Here is a 16397-nt window from a genome sequence, read left to right as displayed (position 1 = left end):
AACTTTACAACTTTTTGAATCGTTATATCTCAAAAACGGTGGCTCGTAGGAAAAAAAGGTTCGATACATTTTTTGTAGATAATTTTATAATCACTAATTATCGTCTTGAGTATTTTTATGATAAAACTTATCGTTTTGCTGAAAATCGCGAAAAACTCATTTTTTTGACCTTTGACCTTGAATAACATTTTTTCCACACAGGGGAAAGATGGGAAACTTTCAAATTTCATGTTCAATCATATTTGAAACAATCTTACTGATTTTCAGCGTGATGGGAATTTACGTAGCTTCGATTGTCTAAATTGACCGGACCATATACAAATTGTGGTTAACAATTTTGAATTCATTCAATGAATATTCATCAAAACAGAATAGTAATCTTACTTCATTATAACTCTGCACTGATTTTTTTCTTGTTTCGATATCAGCCCATGTTGTCATATCGTTCCAGTATGCCAATATTTTTGGGTACTTTGATTTGTTCAGATTTGCCAATCTAACAACCGTAGGGTCTAAATTGAGTTCACGGGCTATATGTTCCATAATGCTTTCTATAGCTGCCAAACCTTCCAGGGTGCCTTAAATTTCAAAAAAAAATTGATTAACTTTCAAATACTAACTTTGAACACTTTCGTACAATTTTCATAAGATTGTTGTTTTTTCTAGATATAACATTTCGATTAACTGTTACCCAAAAATAATATGATTTATCGATCTGAGTTATCCAGTTCGAAGACTGCTTCCTTTTTCCTACATTGAAGGAGAAGGAAGCAACTTTTGGGGCTTGAAAGGAAATTACAGACGCCCTCAAAAACACTTTGTGTATTGCATTAGTAGAAAGTTCAGAGCCTGGTAATTTATTCCTCTTCCAATAAATTGATGGATCTAGCCGTTACTACGTGGCAGGAGAGCATCATGAAAAATAAGAAAATTTCTATGTTTAAAAAGGGGTAAAAAAGAGAAATTTTCATTTCTTATTTTTCAAATTTCTCGTCTTTAATTGAAAAAGGATGTGTGCGTGTGTGAACTGAAATGGGGTCTCAGTTTGCCTACTCCACAGGTCTCATCACTAGTTTTCGCATGGATCCCAAGCGAGGATTGAAAGTCTTCAGGAGCTTGTTGTTTTCTTCCTCTTTATAATAAATCTAATGAATGGACCGGTATCTATAATCAAATGGTGCTTTAAAAACCTCAGTGGTTTCAGAAATGAAAGCCTTAACTGGATGGAATCATATCTGAGTGAACGAACTCAAGTTAATTGTGAGAACTGACACGCTGTCAGATATTGACTCTGTCAGACATGGAGTACCTCAAGGCTCGGAACTGGGGCCAGGATTGTTTTTGTTGTATTTCAATGATCTAGCTTATATTGATTCTGAGAGAATGTTCACAATTTTTACAGATGATACAACCATCCTGTGGCATGACACTAATGAAAATAATCTTTAAAACAAAATAGCATAAGATATTGTTAGAGTGATAGAGTGGTGCAACTCCAATCTGCTGTCCTTCAATAGAAAAAACCAATGTTATATCATTTAACTGCAACTTGTCAGGCATTCCGATGGGTAATTATATTATATCAAACAAAAAACTAAGTAAAATTCTTGGAATCAATCTGGATAGCAATCTCAATTTCGATAACCATATTAAAAAATAGTTTCGGGATATTATGCATTATGAACGGTGTCGAATGAATTCGACACCGTATTTTAACCGCAAAAATTGTGTACCACGCCGTGGTTGAATCACATCTAAGGTATGGCGTATCATTCTGGGGCACTTGCAACCAACACCACTTCAATACAGTCTTCATTCTCCAAGAGCGCACCATCAGATATCTGTGCAAAGTTGGGCCTAGAGAGTCTTGTAAACCCTTGTTCAAGGAGCAAAAATTACTAACACTATCTCTTTTATTCATACTCGAAACTCTGTGCCTAGTACATAAGAACAAATCATCTCACAATTTGATTAGGAACTCATTGATCTATAATGCAGCTAAAATATATAACCCTCTAAATACAAGTTTTAAAGATATCCAATCATCACCTTATCAGTTCAGGAAGTCTGTAAAGCAAGTTCTCATTGATCAGGTGTTTAATAGTGTTCAAGGGTACTGTGATAAAGATATGGATGGAATTCTGGTATAGAATTATTCCCCGTTCAATCATTGCTTATGTTGATTTTTAATAGCTCCTGCAATTTTGATAACAATGTCTGATTATCTTATTTATTTCTATATTTCATCTATTTACTTCCTTATAATGTACTGTTTGGAACCTTTGGTGTAGTAATGAATATTACTGGAGTTTTTTCCCAACACCATCTTTAAGAGGAAGATAAAAATCTTGAAGATGATCATTTGGTGATCGAAACACGTGTCGAGGTGTTAAAAATAACGATTTGGTGTTGGAAAAAAACTCCAGTAATATTTATTTACTTCCTTATTTACCTGTTGATTTCTGACTATTCGTTCATCTAGGGTGTATATAAATATGTATGTGTGTGGTATTTATGTGCGTTTATATATGCATATTCATTTATTTTTTCATATTCACTCCGATATCCTTGTAACAATTTTTTATATTCCTAAATGTAAAAAATATATTTTAACCTATATTTAAAAAACTTATTATGTGTTGTTTACAACCGACTCTTTTCTTTTGGCTTTTATAATTATTTATAATTGCTTTGTCTACGAGATGCTCATCATTCGACAATAAAGTATACTTTTTTTCACCGTGGTGTGCGGTGGTCATGCCCTATCCCCCGAAGCCCCGATACATTCGGGAGGGCGCGCCAGCATTATCAACCAACGACCACTCCCCACACCGTGGGGTAAGTGATCATTGGGTCCGAGAATCATGAGTCCTGAGCAAGCGCAGTGAGCCAAGAATGACAGCCTTCTGCATGTATCCGGCTAAGATTTCTGCCTTAGCGCGACAAGCCGGTATGATTTTAAGATGCGAGAGTAGAGAGGGCATCATTCCACCAAGGACTCCAACAATCAGAACAACCATCTTGACAGAGTGATCTGGAGAGAGTCTGCGGATTTCGAAGAGAAAATCTCGATATTTTATCGGTTTTTCCTCCTCTTTTCTGACGATATTCTTCTCGCCAGGAGCTGAAAACTCCACGACAAATATCATTTTGCTCTGGTGGTCGAGAAGGACTACATCAGGCTTATTAGCTTGTATGAGCATGAGGGTGGGGTCTGAATAGTTCCAATAAATTCGGCACTTCTCGTTCCCCGCAACGGATTCAATATTCCCCTCAGCGTAGGGCAACACCGGTGTCTCGTCAATACCGTAAGAGTGCCGTAGATGGTAATATAGCACTCTTAGTGCAGCGTATGGATATAGGCCGAGACCGCATATGCAAGACATGCTGATAGCAAGTGCATTAGGGTCTCGGGCGCCTCGCTGCAGGCCCTGCACCTTGTGTCAGGAACCTCTTTACCCATCACGCGACTGCGGTGGACTAAGGTGTTGAAGACAACATCTTGGCAAGACATGATGAACCCCCCAGTTTCCGACTTCAGCCCACTCGACCTGAGAAAAGCGAACGTCAGGCGCTTTGATAAGCCAAGGTCTCCAATGTTATTGAAAAAGACCCCATGCATTGGCTTATCCTTGTGTTTCCGCAGAAGTAAGGTGATCTCTGCGGCTTTTATCTGAGCTTATTGTTGAACGGGTTCCAACTCGGTAACAGAGTTGTGGTCACCTCGTTCAGTGTCGAAAACTATACCGCCTTCATCAGCTGCTCCGGCAGCTGCCCTAAAGAGAAATGCTCCAATTCCTGCTCTCTCATGGTCACGGACCATGCAGAGAAGGGGATCAGAACTCCTGACGACTTTACAGGCTGTATCTAGTACCATTCTGTCATGTAGACACTCCAAACTCAAAAGTCCATGGCCTCCTTGTTGTCGGGAGAAGTACAACCGTGGAACGGACGATTTGGGATGCAAACTTCTATGCATCATTTTTCGGGTATTTACGTCGGGTTGATACAGCTCCTCCCGAGTCCACTATACTTCATTATTATTATTATTATTATTATTATTATTATTAATATTATAATATTGACCTATGAACCATCAAACAGTAAAAGATTTTGATCTCTTCAGAATCCAACCCATTTGCAAAAACGAAATTGATATTGTTCCCCATCAGTGAAGTAGAACTGGTCGAAATAACCTTTTGGGGCACTACGATGACTTTTGCTGGCCGTCAGAAATTTTCTACAATCTCTGAGTCTGAAATAAATATGCGATCGTTTCCTACCTAAAGATCCTAATTTGGCAGACCCGTGGGAGAGGATTCCGGAATCGGGACCCTGTGTCAAAGTGCAATAATTGGAATCTTCCTGGATTCAATCGTCCAGACATTGTTGGGCATCCTGAGAGACAAATTTTGTCCGGAGACAAAATGGGCCAACAAAAGAGCTTCCGTCGGGCTCTTGGAGTGGTAACGCGGTATTATGTCACTTCTGATCTCTCCAGCAATCATCCCATCATGCATTGCTCATTCTTAGTCAGATGCAAGGTATTCTCGATTATAGCGCCATAACTTTGTAATGGGGTTTGCAGCTCCAGATGAGAATATAATCTCAAATGATTAGGAAAAACAAATTAATATAAAAATCGCAGACATCGCAGACTCTATCGAACTTTTCGCCTTTCCTGTACTGATAATAATATTCCTTGGTAGGATAATATGATCTGCAAGGTGGCGTTGGCATGTATGCGGTATCCACATACATTGTCGATGATGATGTTGGTTTGTGTATTCTGAAAGATGATTATATTCAAGGGGTATTGAATTTCTTTCACAATGAGATATTTTTTTCATTTTAGTATGAATGTTGGAGTCAATGCCTTATTTCAATGTACGTGAGTGGCTATTTTAGTTAGTTCGTATTCAGAAGAGTCAAGTAATATTGTCATTTTAACGATGTAGTCTGTGGAGTTGAATATTAAAGTGCAGTTGAATTTGTCGGCCTCAAAAATAACTTTGATTAGATGATTGTAAAAGTTTCTCACCAGGTGCTCTAGTCCAAGTGGGACTGGCATTATCCGTTCTGACAGCATATGTAGAGAATTCCCATCGATCTAAATCATAACAGTTCTCAAATAAATATACAATCAACGGAAATACATTTTCGTTTCCTCCTATTCCAATGTCAGAATACAAGTCCGATTTCAAGTATTGGATAACACCTTTATCATCTACGCCGACCTCGTATTTGGTATAGAGGGGAAATCTTCCTCCTATAATATCCATGTTTCTTTCTAGAGGAACCCACATCTTCACTGGTGCATTGAGCTTGACTGCTGCAAGTGCCGCTGCTGTTGTAACAAAGGAGTTTTTTAAAATTTTGGCCCCGAAACCACCACCAAGACGTCGGACTTGAATATTTATCCTGCAATATAAGTCAAATTAATGTATTCACGATTCGTTTATTATGTAGAACAGTCATAACTCAACTATTGTATTATCACTATCAAGAACAACAATTTTAGTCGAAACCACTATGATTCAACTCGACCGTTCAATTTCGAAAACACATTTTTAAAAAACAAAATGTTTTTTACAAGCTGAAACATATTTTACTAAAATTATACATACAGGGTGTTTCAAATTCGATCCTCACCTAGGATCTCGGAAACTATGAGAGATAAGAAGATGGTTAAATTGGGGGAAAATTGCGCATTTACCTGACTAAAAATATGCCGTTGGGAATAATCTGAAATTGCGAGTATTTCCGGAGATATCCGGAAAAAACAAGAGATTTCGGAAATTGGTTTTTATTTTTTTCTGGCTTCATTTTTAGAAGGATTCCAAAATAAATTACACTTCCACCCTGTCACTTTTTCCCTGCTACATAATGGTGTTTTCAGATTTGCTATCCAACGTTTCGTCTTCCGGCCACCATCATCAACTTTATTTTTTCTCATGGGCGCTACATTGGATTCTTTCTGTAAATTCCTACCCACACGTTAATACTAAATCGCACTTGAGGTCGAATTTCACGGAACTGCCTGGGGTTGTTTATGCTCCAACTGTGTTCGTTATTTCGGTTGAATATCCCACAATTCGTAGAAGTGCTTTCATCTGTCCAAATTACATTTTCCAGGGAAACAGGAAAATCAGTTCTTCTTATTGGCCAATTAAAAAATTCTAATCGCCTTTCGGGATCACCTGGATGCAATTTTTGAGATATGTGTTTTTTGTAACATTTTAAATCGAGATGTCTCCAAGCACTTGTATGACATATATTTATTTAGGAAGAAATTTGACGTGTAGATTTCCCCGGGTTCATGTTTATCTGCAAATTATCAATTTTTATCGAAAACGACACAATGTCTAACGTACCTCATACATACCTCATTTATCAATTTTTTTTCAGTTTCCTGGTCCATTCTGTCTCCATATTTTTTCCTCGGCTTTTCAAATGAACCAAACTCGGTGAGAGTTTGATCCAATAACTTGAACATAGTTCGATGTGGTTGTCGTCTTTCGAAATACAAGTTTAAATACATTTCCGATGTCATAGCACAGTTTATATCGTATTTGTAATAAATTTGTATCATATCTCTTTTTTCTTCATTCGTGAAAGCCATTTTCGTCAAAAATTCAATGACTTGTACAATAACAAAATGTCATTGAGTGTAACAAATCGAAAGTCAAGTTTAGAAACATCAAAGTCAAAGCATAATATGAAAAGAATTAATTTCTTTCAATATCTCTAATTTTTCGAAAAAGAATGATAACTTATGATACATCATTGGAAAGGAAAAATCTGGTTGTATTCAAAACAGAAGTGCAATTCTGTTTTTTTCCGGATATCTCCGGATATACTCGGAATTTCAGAACTTTCTCGACGGATATTGTTAGTCAGATAAATGCGCAACTTTGCCTCAATATAAGCATCTTCGTATTTCTCATAGTTTCCGAGACCCCAATGGTGAGGATCGTATTTGGAACACCCTGTAGATCATATCTAGTATTTCCTAAGAATCAATTAGTGTTCCTAACCTATTGTACGTTGTTCAAGTTGTTCGACATTTTGGCTTCGACTTTGAAATGAAAGCAGATGTTCCGCAGGGGTCCTGTCTATCCCCACACTTATACTTTCTCTATACGTACGACTTCCCTATGTTCCCAAAACCGAATGTAGGCATTCACGGACGACACGGCGATATATGCGCATTCATACTCTAGCGAAGTGACAACAAGACAGCTACAAATTCACATGGATAGGTTAGTCGTACCATGGAGAGGAATAAGATAAAGTCGTCAAAGAGTGAACTCGTCAATTTCACGATGAAATTCACAGATGTGAAGATCTTTAATTCAAGGAAAATGTGTGGATGAACAGAAAAGCGAGAAATACCTTGGAGTTATCCTAGACAAGCGCTTGAATTTCCGAGAACATATGAGTTAGGCAGTTCAGAAAGCGGGAGCGGCGATAAAACGCAACTCCCCTCTCCTTGTACGAAATTCCAAACTCAGTTTTGACAACAAGCTCCTGATATACAAAAAAAGTAATCAGGTCACCTATGTGACAAGTGGGCTTGTCGCCCACTTGTCCGGCACAGCACAGCACGGTGCTGTCCGTCGCCTGATGGCGACGGGTAGTAGCATCGCTCACTTGTTCAGCTACAACCAGCACACTGAAGGTGCTGTTTGTTCGATTTCAAGGGAATTTCAGCACCGGCAATTCTGACGAAGAAGTCGTCATTATAGTGGACGCATTATATAATGTAGAAAAAAATAATCACAGAAAAGAAGGATGTGGATCCATCCCGTTAATCAAAAGAAGGCAAATCTGGAGGAGTTTCATCATCTTATCAACGACCTGAAAGAAGACGAGGAGAATTTTTTCCAGTATTTCCGAATGACTCCAGGCATATTTTCAGAACTTCTGGATATTCTAGAGCCTGCCTTAACATGCAACTCAATTTTTACCCGTCCATTTTCATAGGTACCGTCTGACACCCTGCTGTCAACTAATGGAATAGCAAAACAGAGAGACAGAAACTTCCCAGGCACGTTTGGACAAGTTGATGCTGGCTAGCGCTGCGCGCTGGCCGGCGATGCACTCACTTGGCCAGTCCGTCACAGCACGTACCGTAATTTGCCGGACAGGATCGGAGAGCTGGAAGCCTTTCCGGTGGCGGATGCTCTTGGCTGTACCGTGCCGGGCTAGTGGGCGGTTGTCCATTCATTTTATTGTTCCAATGCTATACATATTTTGACCGGACAGGCCGTGCTGTGCTGTGCCGGACAAGTGGGCGACAAGCTTTACGCTTGTCCTGTGTTCTGCAGCCTCAAGGACACCCCCTTATTGAGGCTTAAGAGATTGCATAACAAGGTACTTCGTATCATACGATTCATTGAGATTTGCGAGACATAGCGAAAATCGAGCCGATCACAGATTTTATCAGACGGCTCGCCTATGAACACTTCAAGTGGTTTCTTTCCAAAAGCCGGCTAATAGAGAAATCATAGCTATTGGAAATTACCATAATCAGCCCCGCCGACACGTAACGTTTGAAACACAGAGTCACTCTAAAACCAGAAATGGTGGTAAATTTATCAAAAACTCCACAGTTTGTTTCACTCAAAGTTTTATATATAATTCAGTTGTCCTCTAGAATACCGGGTGTCCCACATTTTATGTGACAGGCAATATCTGGTTTGTTGAAGGAGATACACAAAAATGTTTCATACAAAAGTTTAAGGAGTTCATGAGAGCTATATTTTGATATAATTTTTAAATATACAGGGTGTTTGGTGTAGGTGCTACAGACCAAAATTCCATTTTTCAAAATAGAACGCCCTGAATATCATTACATATTCAGATGCTACGTTAAATTTTGATATCATTTCATGTTTGGTTTTTGAAATTCAGTTACGGCGTTGTTGAGTTATTGCTTAAAATGTAAAGTCTTGAGAACGACTATTATTTTTGAAAATATCTCATACAATTATTCTCTCTGCATCAGATCACATGAAAATTAGTCAAAATTTTGGGTGTTCCAAGTAATGGTTTCAATTTTGAGTTGTGGAATTCAGTCAGGAATCATTTTGAATATGAAACAATTGCGAAATTGAAAGAGGTGTATTCGAAAACAAATCTTTAATTAATAACAATGTGAATAATATAACTTGATAAATCATTTCATAAGAATGGTAGGTACCTAGAAATAAGTCATAAAAATTGTTCAAAGTGATGCCCATTAGATATTATACAGGCTTCGAAACGTCGAATCAGTTCTCTCGTACAAGTTGCTCTTATAATATCAGGCGTAATATCACTGCACGCTAGTCGAATTTTCATTTTCAGATCATCCACATTCAAAGGGGGAGTAGTGAAAACAATATCTTTTAAATAACCCCATAGGAAAAAATCAAGCGGTGATAAATCTGGGGAACGAGCCGGCCATCGAATTGGACCCTTATTACCAATCCATCTATTTGGGTACGTTCTATCCAGATATTTAGTAACAACCTGTGAATTGTGAGGAGGAGCACCATCTTGTTGCCACCAACTTTCTTGTCGTTCTGCTATGGGAATATCTTCCATCAACTGGATCAAATCATTTTCTAGAAAATGTAAATATCGCAATCCAGATTTTCATTGAAAAAGTAAGGTCCTATGATGCGGCCATTGAACAATCCACACCATACATTAATACCCCAAGTAGTTTGAAAATTACTTTCGCGGACCCAGTGGGGATTTTCTTGAGACCAATAGTGACTGTTATGTCGATTCACAACTCCATTATTGTGGAATCGCGATTCATCGCTCCACAAAATTTGACTGAATATGTTAGGACTTTCATGTAATATTACCTGAATACAAGCAATGAATTCAAGTCGTCGTTCAAAGTCCGTGGGTTTCAAACCTTGTACCAACTGAATTTTGAATGGGTGGTATTTATTTTCTTTCAGAATTCTCTGTACATTAGATTTACTCACACCGACTTCTTCTGCAAGACTACGGATAGAAACATGTGGATGAATAATAATATAAGCCAACACATTGATCTCTAAATCTTCAGTTCTAACAGATCTCGTATGATGACGATGCTTTATAGTAGAAGGAAATGACCCAGTTCGCAATTTTTCTACAACTCTCGAAAAAGTCATTCGTGACGGAATGGGTCTGTCTGGAAAACGTTCTTGGTATAGACGTTGTGCTTGACGGCAGTTTTTCTGACATTCCCCAAAAATTAATAACATATCAATGCAATCACTTGGACTAAACGCGAAAGGCATACTGGAGTTTTCGCACAAAGAACACAGTTACTGTTTTGCAAAGAATCACTGAATCGAACTGACAAGTAGATACAATTCAACAACATTTGTTACTATGGCATCAACAAGCATAAGCTACTTGATGAAATTGTGCAATATAAAGCAATTCACCCTCAAGTTAGTCACATTCTCAAGAATTTCAATATTATATTCAACTGATATCGATATCGTATCGTAGAGGTGAGAATAATGGTTTGTATTCAGTAGTAGTCTAGTTCAATTTAATAAAAGATATAGACTGGATTCGTGTACGAGTAAATAAGTTTTTTTGAAACTTTATATTTAAGGAAAAGTGCAATAACTCAACAACGCCGTAACCGAATTTCAAAAACCAAACATGAAATGATATCAGAATTTAACGTAGCATCTGAATATGTAATGATATACAGGGCGTTCTATTTTAAAAAATGGAATTTTGGTCTGTAGCACCTACAACAAACACCTTGTATATTTAAAAATTATATTAAAATATAGCTCTCATGAACTCCTAAAACTTTTGTATGAAACATTTTTGTGTATCTCCTTCAACAAACCAGATATTGCCTGTGAGTGAGTGAGATATTGCCGGTGAGTTCAGACGCTACACGTTATATAACTTCAAGAAGAAACTGAAACTGCACTTGAAATTAGCTTTGGATACCGTCAATGCTTTCTTTTGGGATATATTATTGTAGTTTTTCTCTTGTTTTTCTGTCTACTATTTTGTTTTTTAATTCTTTGTATAACTTTCAATAATTCTTTTAGGAGTTAACTTCTTGAATGTCTGTATATTTGTGTCCTTTTAACTAGGTTGAGTTGAAAAACGGCTCAAGCTGACCGGCTCATCGTTAAGTTCAAATTTTTCACTTCTCCTCTATTATTTGTACTCTCAAGACCAAAAACACTTATAACGACTATAACGAGAATTGGAAAAATTATGTACCTGTTCATTGGCATATTCAAAGCTTCACTTATGGCGGCCTGGCAGAGATCCATCCATTGGGTTGAAGGGTAAACATCTAAGCCGTCTTCAGTAGGTATCACATTACAACACTGAAGCTCCATGTGGAAGTGAAATTGTGATCCGATGTAAAATTCTCCCTTGATCACTTTCTCAACATCGTCCCCTGATCAACGAATATTTTAAAATGAATGAAAGACGAATAGTGCTAATTTGTTATGTGGATAAATAACCGTTAATCACAGCAAAATCAGTCAGTTTCAACTCTTATATGGCCAGTAGTTTTTTCAAATGGCGTGATTATTTGAATTTTAGTTGGGGCATCCTGAATGCTTTGAGTCGAAAATATATTCATTCGAAAGTTTAAACCTTGTTAATTCAGTGAATTCATAAAAACCAATATCTTACTTATTAGTGTAGACATATCAACTCAACAAATCTTTTGAAAATTTGCAAGTAGAGGTGAAAGCCAATACATTCCAAGGGTTTTGTATTGATATGGAAGAACTATTCGAACTATACAGAATATGTATAAATGTCAAATTCAATGTCAAGTACGTACCTAAATAATCATTCGATTCGTGTCAATTTGTGCGGGGAAAACCATAATTTTTTCTAATGACAAGGAAGTTGATATGATTTCCGTATTCACGAGATGTATGAGAAATGCTACTGGATCTCTAGTTTTATATGGGGAATTTATCCTGAGGGACGTTAGCCATCCCAAATATATTTTCAACGCACTGAGAGGAGTTCACTGAAAATTCTCGAGTGAGATTGGTACAGTAACTAAAAAAGGTGGCGATACTGAGTTGGCGTTTTGGTTGAGTTCAAAGGAGATACTCAGTGCTATTAAAATGACTAGCCTACGGCTAGGGTACGGCTAGGTTATTAGGCGGAATACAAAGACTGGCGTGCCTAAGTGAAGCGGGAGCCATGAGAACGACCCCCAACTGCAGCACTTGAGGTCCTACTCGGACTTCCACCATTATCTACATGCAAAAAGAAGCTCGACTGATGACACACAGGCTAATGCATGGGCAAACACCAATCAGCCAGTCACACGGTGCAGAATACTTGAAACTGTACAATGAACTGAAGACAGATCCAATACTATGAATGCCCGTGGATAACACAGTTCCGCAGTACAACTTTCTGGCAAAACTGGCAAAACGGCATACCGGTAGAAGCGGAAACAACTGTGTTCCAGGCAGAAGTAGCGGCCATTGAACACTATATAGGGAAAATACATAGGCAGAAGGTCACAAATAAAACCGTTGCCATTTTCTCCGACAGCCTGGCGGCAATCAAGGCGCTCAGCTCATTTCAAGTATTCTCAAGACTGGTGAGAAGCTGCCTGAGCGCACTCAAGGAGCTACGTACCCAAAATAAGGTCACTGTAGATTGGGTACCCGGACATGAGGGTCACAAGGGCAGTGAGGAGGCCAATGTTCTAGCTTGTGAAGGCGCATCCAAGGTTATGATCGGCCCAGAACCCTTCTGCGGGGTAGCTGAAACATGTATAAAGACATCGATGAGCTGCCAGGAATGAGGCAGAGTTCATAAAGAAACCATCGCCCAGATTCACGGAAGAGGTGCTAAATCACAACCGTAAGATTGTAAGGGTAGTGGTGGGTCCACTAACGGGGCATAGCTGATTCAGAAAACATATGAGCAACATGGGCCTGACAGAAGAAACCCGAAGCAGGTTCTGTCAAGAAGAGGAATAAACCGCACTGCATGTGCTCTGTGAATGCGAAGCGATAGCAAGGCTGGGACACGCAAGATGCGGGGAAGAAAAACCAGAGGCTGCCAGCTATATGAAGGGATCAATGTCAAGGCTATGGAGTTTCATCAAGAAGATCAAGCTAGACAATGAGCTCTAACAACCAAGGAGCATCACAATAGATCTGAACAGGTCGCAGTGAATCAGGCCATGGGCTCCCCGACAATCTAATCTGAACTAATCTAATAATAAAATGATATTCATTCGATTCGGTATCATTGAGACTACGTCAGTTCAAAAAATTTTCCGAAGAAATGAATTTAGATTTTGTAGGGTTGCTCCTCAGACAATATCGTCAGGATAATAAATTCTGTAATGAAATTTCATGATGTGATGAGAGTAGATTCACAAATAACGAATGTTTTCTTATTAGTCATAGAGCTTTGCTTGAAGACTGACAGTAAACAAATCTAAAGAAATGAACTTCAAACATTCAAGCCAGTCTCGATATACCTACACAGTAGGTTGAATGGATTGACGCCTATCAGAAAACAACTCATTCGACAGGCGTCAGTGCAGGAATCTTCACAGAAAATTTCCTGCATATGCAATTGGCAATACAAAGAGTCGACCTTCAATTTTGGAACGGGCACACTTGCAGACCGGTTTCGGGCTCATTAGCCACTCGTCAGTGCAAGATAGTTACCATCATCGACCTAAAGTCAATGATATTCCATAATTGAAAATCGAAATATGGAATATCATTAGGTCGATGATGGTCACTATCTTGCACTGACGAGTGGCTAATGAGCCCGAAACCGGTCTGCAAGTGTGCCCGTTCCAAAATTGAAGGTCGACTCTTTCAACTGTATTGCCAATTGCATATGCAGGAAAATTTCTATGGAGATCCCTGCATTGACGCCTGTCGGATATAATCCAACGCCCTTCGTGGTATTAGCCAGGGAAGTAGTTATTTTCTGATAGGCGTCAGTCCATTCAACCTACTGTGTAGGTATGTCGAGACTGGCTTGAACGTTTGAAGTTCATTTCTTTAGAAATAACGAATGGTTCAACAGAAATATTCATGAATATTACTGGAGTGTTATCCCAACACCAAACCGTTATTTTTAACACCTCGACACATGTTTCGATCACCAAGTGATTATCTCCAAGAGAAAGATTGACACTGGCGAGGATAAAATTCCTTCCTGCACGGAGTTACAAATTTTCAAGAGAAATTTGGCTTGGTGTACTAGACACCAAGTAGGTCCTTACTCTTATGAGACTTTGACTTGCCGTTGAATATTCTGAGAAAATATCGGTATTTCCAACATGATGGGGCTCCACTACATCGCAGAACTATTTGCAGAGATATTCTCAATACGACTATGCCAGGACTATGGATAGGAAACAAATGTCCTATTGAACGGCCACCACGTTCACCTGACCTGTCCCTTCCGGACTTTTCATTGTGGGGCTTCAATGAAAACAAGGTATTCGGATCAAGTTTCGGTAATACTGACTAACTGAAAGAAATAAATAGAAGTGCTTGCATGGCTATAATTCTACAAATTTGGAAAATTGACAAAAAAATACTATTGCAAGAGCGAATATGTGTTTAAGAAACGATGTCACCCAGATGGTTTGAAAATTATTTATCTAACAGAAAACAGTATGTGTGTCTAGGAAAAAATGTCAGTTCATTGAAAACTTACTTGTGGTGTTCCACAAGGGTCTATTTTGGGTTCAGTTTCATTTTGATTCTGTTTCAAATTCTGTTTCAAAATTATTGTTGAAAGCAAATATTAAGTTATACGCGGATGACACAAAATTACTTATTTTTCTAGTGATACTGAAGAAGTTTACAATAATATGATTAATGACATTATATTGCCAACCTCTTCCTTAAATCATCATAAATTAAGTTTGGATTATGAAAAGTTTTTTCAGTGTTGATAATTAGGAAAAAATTACAAACAAAGAGAATTTGGCTTTTAACAATAAAATGATTAAATATTGTTAGAATAGAAAAATTTAAGGACTATACATTGATGAAAGTCTCTGTTGAAATACTCACATTGATATATTAAAAAAGAAAATCGGACCAGTTTTAGGAATATTATTTAGGGTTAGAAATTTCATTTGATTAAAATATCTCAAAAGTATATATTTCTGTTTGGTATATTCAAATCTACAATATTTAATTTCAATTCTGGGAATATCAATAATAAATCATCTCAAGAGACTGAAAAATAAAATAATAAAATGTATATTCAACCTACGTCAAATTTATATATACCACGTGATCTTTTAGATATTCAGTTCATTTTTCAATTAAAAATTTGTTGTTTCATTCATTCTGTTAGAAAAAATCACAAACATTCGAATTTGGATTTCAATCAAATGAATACCATCCATGATTAAAATACAACACTAGCAAAAAAACTACTAGTTGAATCATATCGCTCAAAATTTGGGGAGAAATCAATATTTCATTTAGGAGTTAAAATATATAATAATCTTGTAGAGAAACTTAAAATAAATCAAAAAACAAAATTCAAATCGGAATTGAAAAAGTTTCTGCTTTTTTCCTCTAATTTAAATTTCTGATCTCCATTCTGATCTTGCTTTTAATTACTATTATTATTTAATTATGTACAAATTCATATATGTATTTTTGTGTGTATATGTGTATACATGTGTTTGTATTTATGAATTTATTGCTGTACATTTGATTGATATGTTAGTATTGAAATAATTTAATCAATCATTATTTAAAATTTTATTCCTATTATAAACATTTTTGTTTATTAGGATTAATACAGATTATCATTATTATATTCCTCCGATATGTGGACTTTATGTATAGTTTTGACTTCCAGATCCAAAACATGTTGTTCCTTACTTTTTTGAGGTAGCTCTAACCGGGAAAGCCATATACACACTGTAATACATACCTGAATTTGTTATTACATTTGTTACAAAAATCGATGGAAGAAAATAAAGGTCCTTATTTAAAAAAAATAAAGTTGATGATGAAATCTAATGAACGAAACATCGCATTGCTGATTGATTTATATCAGATTATAACAAATATGAAACGATATCGAAAGTTCCTTTGTTTTATCCATCTCAAAGAATTGTTTTTAATATTTCAACATTTTTGTCCATAACTGTCCATAACGGAAAAAATTGTGAATTCTGGTGAATGGGCTTGGAATTTTATTGGATTTTGAAAACTTTCGTCTTGAAAAAAAAGTTCGTTCTGAAAACTGAAAATATAGAAAAAATTCATTTAATTTTTTTATTCCCATTGGAGAGGTGAACGAAAATTCTCATTAGTTTTTCCGTAATTGCTGAAATTTAGGAATTATTTCAGACACAAAAATTCCATTGACGACGGGAG

The 16397-nt window shown here is 37.1% G+C and overlaps 1 protein-coding gene across 3 annotated transcripts in view; it reads right to left on the bottom strand.

Annotated features, from left to right (window-relative positions):
• LOC111509938 (uncharacterized) overlaps positions 1–16397 on the bottom strand; it is a 122350-nt gene that overhangs the window by 34748 nt on the left and 71205 nt on the right. For all 3 annotated transcript variants that reach the window (XM_074171194.1, XM_074171193.1, XM_074171195.1), the window contains exons 13-15: positions 11248–11431; positions 5042–5421; positions 385–578 (exon numbers count right to left, since the gene is read on the bottom strand). In XM_074171194.1, coding sequence (XP_074027295.1) covers positions 385–578; positions 5042–5421; positions 11248–11431 — 758 coding nt within the window. The remainder of the gene's footprint in view (positions 1–384; positions 579–5041; positions 5422–11247; positions 11432–16397) is intronic.

Source organism: Leptinotarsa decemlineata, unplaced genomic scaffold, assembly GCF_025532065.1.
Source record: "Leptinotarsa decemlineata unplaced genomic scaffold, Ldec_3_MD MMD2_tig00000010_RagTag_RagTag, whole genome shotgun sequence".
Lineage (NCBI taxonomy): Eukaryota > Metazoa > Arthropoda > Insecta > Coleoptera > Chrysomelidae > Leptinotarsa > Leptinotarsa decemlineata.
Note: the sequence above shows the minus strand (reverse complement) of the source record. Positions and strands in the feature narration are given on the sequence as shown.